Genomic DNA, 7,667 nt, shown 5'->3' with positions numbered 1-7,667 from the left:
AAAAAAAAAAAAAGAAGGAAAGAAAAAAATAAGGTATCCACTTTGGAACAAAAACCAAATTGGACTTAGACATTTTTTCAAAAAACCAGAGACCATCATGGCATTCTTTCCTCCATTTATGTTAGAAAGCAGCAGGCCTTTGTGAGATGATGTTGGAGGTATACATGTGTGTGTGGGGGTGATACATGTGTGAGATGTATACATGTGATACATGCACACATACACACACACACTCAAACACCTTTCATGTGCCATCCACCTTGTTTCTTTTAGACAGGGTCTCTCTTACTGGCATGGAGCTCATCAAGTAGGCTAGGCTAGTCAATGAGCCTCAAGAATATGCCTGTCTCTACCTCCTCAGAGCTGAGCTTACAAACTCATGCCACAACACCTTACTTTTTGACATGGATTCTGGGGATCGAATTCAAGGCCTCATGTTTGCATGACAAAGCACTTTACCAACTTAGCTATCTCCACAGCATGAACAAACCTTCTTTAAATCCTTTAATTTTTTCCTCTTGAAAAAAATAGCTACTATATGAATTTCTTGCAAAGCACTTCATTCCTAATAAGGATATAGATTTCTAGTGTTGGTGATGTGAATGATACTTTACAGGGTTTTTCTTAAGCATACAGAAAAATCTGTAAATGCAAGGTTTTTCTTCCCCCAGTTTAATTTATCCTCCCTCCTTCTTTCCCTTCTTCCTTCCTTCCTTTTATCCTTCCTTCCGTTATTTTTCTCTTTCTTCCATTTTTCTTTAGCCTCACACACGCTAAACATGCTTTCTACCACAAAGCTGCACCTCAAGCCATTCCAAAATTCCATGCCTGCCCACTGGCTGCATAGATGAGGGTGTTCATGTGTTGAGTACTGCTTCAGAAAACCATTCAGAAATACATTTATGATAGAATAAAACATAATACAAATCAAGCATTCAAATGTATGAAAACCATTGGAGAAAAGAACTTTTACTAAATGGTGAAGCAATTGACTATGTACATATAGTTGACATAATAGCCCGTATGTATATAACTACAAGTTAGATTTAACAGCCAAAACCTATTCTTAGTTTTATCCAGCCGAGTGACAAGAGAACCAGGATCTAGAACTCCAGATTAGTGTAAACGTTAAGGTACCAGTCATTTAAAAAGGATCTGTCATAAGAGCAAGTAGGTCAGTACCCTACACCAGACTACAGATGACAAGAAAGCTCTGAAGATAAATCTAGAATTTGTCTGTAAGGATGCTAAGACCCATCTAGCAGTTATAAGTCATCACTAAAGAGAATTGGGAAAATAATTAAAATATCAAAATACAAAATATGAAGAAATAACCATGTTTAAGTAAGGACTTGGGGCACAAAAATGATGGCCATAATTACAAAGGCCAGTTATATTAGATTTGCTTGAGTATACTCTACAATAATAACCTTAACTAGTTAAGTTTAGCAACAAGTTTTTTACTCATGAATCAGTGTTAAAAAAAAGTTAGCCCTGGTCAACTTCATTTTATTTACCAGGTAATAGAAAACCTAACAACCTGGATTTGGTTCTTGGGACCTCCACAATGGAAATAGAGGATCAACACTCATAAATGTTCATGACCTCTGAACATGCTTTGTGGCAAGCATCTTCAACCTATAATAAACAAATATAATTAATGAAAAAAACTTATCTACTAACATTTAGTTTAACAATATTCTTTTAAGTAATGATATTTGTTTTGGCACTGCTTATGGACTAGATATGCTGCTGAAGGAAGCTGTGAAAGGGGTGTATTTGGGTATGCCAGCTTGGTTGTATGTATTAGGAACATTCAACATTTGTGGCCTTTGAACCATCTATGCCACTATAGCATTTGCTCTGGAAATGAAGATGCTTGGAAATGAAGATGCTCTTGGAGTATGTTGGTTGACAGACTATTAAATAACTATCTATTACAAATGGAGCTTTAAGCAGTTTTTTACCATCAGGTATAAATGTTACTTATATAATGGGAAGTGATATATATATATATATATATATGTAACAAGATATACAATATTATGATTCCAAGTTGAGAAACAATACTGAAGAAAATATACCAAACTGTTAAGAGTTATATGAATATTTCTGGAAAGCCTCTTTATTTTATTTCTTTTATGTCCTGCACTTTTGAAGACATTGATAGTGAAGATTTATATTTCATGCATAGCATTTCAAGGGAGGGTTCTTTGCTCCCTTGCCACCCTCTTTCTTAACCTTCCTTGGCAATGTCTCTAGGGTGGTAAGAGGATTCTGAAACAGAGTAGTGGGTGGATGGAGATGATCTGTGTCTTAGCTCCTCTGACCACAGATAATTGTGATTCCCAGTTGGGACTGGAGAATGATTTTCCCTCTGCTTCTTTTTCCTTTGCAGGAAACACATGAAATTGTGGCAATCAAGAAATTCAAGGACAGTGAAGGTATATATACATTTTTACTTCTGTGGGGTTTTTTTGTAATTAAATATGTGAGAGGTAGGTTTTAGTTGTTAGAACTCTAGCCCTATGATTTTAAAATTATAGCCTTGGGGAGGGAACACAACTTGTTTATTATCATGCTAGTTTACTTTGAAATATTTCCTATCTCATCATATTAGAACATCTATTTGAACTTACAATCAAGGGTGGAATTTTTGCTCCAAGGGCCAGATAGTTTTCTTAACTACATGTTTCTGCATAGATGACAATGGAAGAGCTGATTAAAGCAAATGCTTCTGTAGTTCCCATAAGTAGTGAGTGCTGTTGTGAAAGACATTTGGTCAGAGTTCTCCAGCCCCTAGTCACAGCAAGTAATACAAGGATAAGTGGGAGGCGGGATAGGGAGGGGACATTTTGATATTTAGAACCATTTATTGAGAGAATAAGATTTTCAATAAGAAATACCATATGGGGGGGGGTCTTGGTCTCTGCTGGGCAAGAAAGTTTCAAATAACCTTAGTTGTTAACTCTTACCTAACCAAAGACAAAGAAAGAAAGACTGATAATGAAAGTCTACATGGCTTTTGAGATTTAGGCAGCAGTAGAGACCTCAGTAAAAAGACTTTCTAAATCCTAACGCAGTTTCCATATACAACACTATACTATAATGAAGCAAGTCTTACAAATTTGTGTGTTAATGAGGTACTCCATCTCCTACTTTCACAAGTTTATGTCAAATCTTAAAAAAAAAAAAAAACTCCATTGTGACATTGAGTTTCAAAGCTACCATATGAAAAATAGGTTAAACAAGTATCAGCATCAGCCTCTGTATCTAATGCGGAGCCTGAAGATAGACAATTTAGTCTCGATTCATTGGTGAATGTTTCCTAAGCACTTTAAGGCACCAGTTTCTGTATTTATGAACAGTCTCATCCCCCTAACCCTGAGGTTATACTTTATATATATTTTATACTTAGAAAGCATAAAATAACAGAAGGCTTGTAAACAAAAGGCTCCTAGGATAACTTCCATAGCATTTGATGTAACTAAACTATGATGTAACTAAACTACTTATGTGCAGCGCTTGCATATTACCTAGGGCCCTGAGCAGCCATTGTGAGGACAATGGCTAAGGGCAGTCTTAAAGGAAGGCACTGGGAAATGCTTTTTAGCTTATTCTGGGAGACAGTGTGCTTAAAACCATGTGCCTATGTGCCTTTGATCTAATGGAAGCAGTTGCCCCTGGGTAACAACCTCCTGTGAAACCATTGGAAATAGGCTCTTTGAGCAGTGACTTTAGACTAATGACAGGTGGTCCAGAGACAAATGGTGATCTAAAAAGAGTGATTGCAACAGAAAATCAAAGCAGCACTCTTGCATGTGTATGGAGACTTCTGACTCTGTATTCACCTTTAAGGTCATATTGGCAAGCTGCAAAGTAATAACAGCCAGCAAATCTTCAAAAAACTTTTTTTTTTTTTTGGCACAGGGTCTTATGTAGACCAAGCTTGCTTAACTCTGTAATCTAGTCGTCTATGTCTTTACCCTGTTCTTCTGGCAAGAGTACTCTTAATAGAAAGAAATGGTTTGTATCTAGTGACCAACTCTTTTACAGTATGAGTTATGCATAGTAGTTTCACATAAATGAGGTTGTCTACTAAACTCCTATGTAAACCATGATAATATAAAATCTGTTTTATTATCTGAATTTCAACCAGTGTATTATAATAAAAAATAGGAGTATCCTGATATTATTCTTGTTGTCTAGTAGCTCTCAAACATTCTTTTTATTAGTTGCCATAAAAATTCATATTATAGTAGTGATTATTCTAAATCATACATGTCTAAATCTTTGCAAAAGTAAATGAAATAATTCTATAAAAGCATTGATAAACTTAAGCTGAAATGGAAATTGTACTTGGTCTAACTGACATTCACATTAGTGTTCCTAAGTATTCTTTAACTGATGATGAGCAGGGGAGTATATGGGAATATATACCACCTTTTGGTAGCTTTAAAAGATTATAATAATATCCTATTGTCCTATTAACATGAATTTGTTAAAATTTGTATGAAATACTTTATTTTAAATGTAAATAAAAATGTATTTGATTTTAAATTTAAATGAAATATGATTTAAATTTGAATCATATTTTATGAAATTTTAAATTTAAATAAAATTTTATTTAATTTAAAATATATTATTATTTTATTTAAAATATTTTTTTAGGTAGACCACTTTTTAGTGCAAAATATCTTTATTATCCCAAAATAACTGATTACTGTTTAAAAGACCCAAATTTTCATAGTAAATAAAACGGTATATTGTTACTTTAACTAGAAAAATTAAAACTTAACTTCTGAAAATAAGTTTATTTTATAGTAAATACAATTTCTATTATAATAGCAACTGTGTGATAATTTAGTTTTTACCAGAATTGAGTATTCTTTTAAGCAGGAAAATAAGTTTTTACAGTAAAGTTACATAATTAGGTCAATAAAAATATAGCAAAAGGCTTTGTTGGTTTTCTCTCTTTTAATATGTGTGTCTTCATGTTCTAGAATTAATGTATTTTGTATCTATGAGTGTTTTGCCTACAAGTGTGTATGTGTACCATGTACAGGTCTGGTGCCCATGGAAGTAAGGGATTGTAGCCCCTAGAACTAGAGTTACGGATAGTTGTGAACCACCATTTGTGCTGAGAATCAAACTTGGGTTCTTCAAGAACAACAAATAGCAATCTCTGAGCAATCTCCCACTCTTTGCCACACTTTTAAGTTTTTATTCCCTGATTGTTACCTGATAAAACTCTGCCAGATCATTTATCAGTATCTTTGCCTATGCATTTCCCTGCAAGATTTTAATGCTCTAGACGAGAACAGAAGCTTCTGTTGGGAGAAGGAATATAGGCTGGGGATGTGGCTCAGTGCTAGTCTTTGAATTAATTCCCAGCTGCCACCCCTACCCCCAAACAAAAAGGCATGTTTGAGTGATAACAAATTTTTATCAGAGATGATTTTCTTTCTCGGTTTTTCCTTTATTATTTTAATGGTTTCTACTTTTTGGCATATCATCATAAATCTGGCATGTCAGAATTCATACCAGCACTCTAACTGATGATATAAATTTCTCTATTCATATATGTTTCCACAGAGAAAATTAAATATCAAATACATAACAAGTTAGTGGTCTCTACTGAATTAATTTTGTTAATTACTTGGATCTTCTATGAATAAAAACTGACCACAAGACTCCAAAGATACAGGGAATTCTTTGGTTAAAAGATGTTTTCAGATTGTATATAGAAAATATTTTAGCCAAATTCTCTTTAACCTTCCTATAACTGCAGTCTTAAACAGTGACATTGGTCATGTATTAATAACAGATCATCATTATTAGTTACATTTGTTTGTTTATTGTATGCGTGTTATACATGTGCCATATCCAGTATCTGAAGTTCAGAGGACAACTGTGGGCATCAATTCTCTCCTTCCTGGGGATCAAACTCAGGTCACCAAATCTTAGAGGCAACTCCTTCATTTCTGAGCCATCTCACTGGCCCTGGGTCATCATTCTTATATAAAGATATAAACCAAATTTATTGAAGAATCCCAGGAGTACCAATTGAAACTAGGTAGTTTTTTAATAGTAACAATGAAAAATACTGTCTATTAAACCTTTATGTTAGGGAAACATGTAGTCAGAATTTTTTTTATTTATATTTTGATCCTCCTTTTAATTTTTGGTACCATTATCTTTCTTTGATGAATGAAAAATTCTCTCTGCTTCCTACTGAGCCTTAGTACATGGCCATCTCCAGTGAGCTGTACAGTTAGTTATCCATGTTTCATTGGGGTGAGGGTGTTAGGTCATTTCTCTGCTTTTATATCAAATAAAATGGGTAGCATTTTATTTCCTGTTGTTTCCTATAAATGTTTTTCTCTTGAAATGAAGATATTTATATCTTTAAGTATTGTGAAATGTTTAGTTAATTGTATAGTCTTTCCTCCAGTTGATTCCACTCTTATTTTTACCTCAAGAGTGGAGAACTCTGTACTGGTCTCTTAGTTTGCATGATGCTATAAAACAAGAATTCGTGAATTCTGAACTTCAAGAGCCTGAATTCTATATAAGAGAGGCAGTGAAACGAAGTTTCCAGCCTTGGTTATCTAAAGAATCCAATTATCTGAGCTGTAGCACTGGCTACTCTTGGTACTATCATACTTCCTTTCCTGCCTAAACCAGATCTCTTTCAAACCTCAGGAATTCTTATAAGATTTGGCAACATTTTGCACTTTTTGTGATTTCATAAATTTTCTCTGTTCTTTAACTTGTCCTTCATCTCCAGAGCTTGAAGGGTCTTCATCTTTTTTTTGGTACATAAAACAGTAACATCACCATTCAAACCTCTGACCACATTGATTGCCCTGCTGCTGCTGTCCTGTCTTCAATCAGAGCAACCAGAATCAAACATGGTACCCTATGGTTTCGTTCAAGGGTGGATTGACTTTTCTTTTTCATTCTATCTGTTTAAAGGTCTGTTTTGGGGGCCTCTTTGGCTATACAAAGATGTCAGGTTTGTGGTTTCATAAAGTAGGTTACAGCTATTCCTGGATTTCTTTTCTAAGCCCACGGTTCTTTAAAAATAGTGTTACAATAGTTTCTGCTGATCTTTAGATTTTTCTTTTCATCACTGACTTATCTTTGAATTTATTTTGCTCCTGTGAGCTTTCTTCTTAAAAAGCTGCTATCGTTTATTTTAGTGAATCTCTTGATTTTTTTTTTTAGGTGTGTTAACTTGACTCAGTGGTAAGCCTGCAGAAGTAGGCCAGAGTTTTGTTTGTTCTTACTTTGCATCCTTTTTGTTGCTGGTGCTTTGTCCTGGGTAGGGTAGATTGTATACTGACTGCATAGAACTTTGCCAGAGTTGCTCTTTGTCTTTAACAACCCCTCCGGTGCTGCTTTTGTTTTGTTTAAGATAGGATATTGGTTTGTAGCCCAAGCTAGCCTGAAATTAAGGTTTCATATATTCATTCATTCAACATACCCACTCCCCTCCTCTCCCTATCCCCTTCAACCCCTGCCCTCCCTCTCTCTTCCTTTCCCTCTCCCCACCTCTTCCTTCTTCTTTAGTTTGGAAAATGATCTTACTGTGTATCCTAGGCTGGCCCAGAACTCAGAGTTTAGGCAAAGATGGTTTTGGTTTTTCTTTTCTTTTTTTTTTT

At 34.7% G+C, this 7,667-nt stretch overlaps 1 protein-coding gene across 6 annotated transcripts in view; it reads left to right on the top strand.

Annotated features, from left to right (window-relative positions):
- Cdkl5 (cyclin dependent kinase like 5) overlaps positions 1-7,667 on the top strand; it is a 221,612-nt gene that overhangs the window by 118,445 nt on the left and 95,500 nt on the right. For all 6 annotated transcript variants that reach the window (XM_031370428.1, XM_031370438.1, XM_031370421.1 and 3 more), the window contains exon 4: positions 2,399-2,444. In XM_031370428.1, the coding sequence (XP_031226288.1) occupies positions 2,399-2,444 (46 nt within the window). The remainder of the gene's footprint in view (positions 1-2,398; positions 2,445-7,667) is intronic.

The sequence above is a fragment of the Mastomys coucha genome, chromosome X, assembly GCF_008632895.1.
Source record: "Mastomys coucha isolate ucsf_1 chromosome X, UCSF_Mcou_1, whole genome shotgun sequence".
Lineage (NCBI taxonomy): Eukaryota > Metazoa > Chordata > Mammalia > Rodentia > Muridae > Mastomys > Mastomys coucha.
This window is presented reverse-complemented; position numbering and strand designations above follow the sequence as displayed.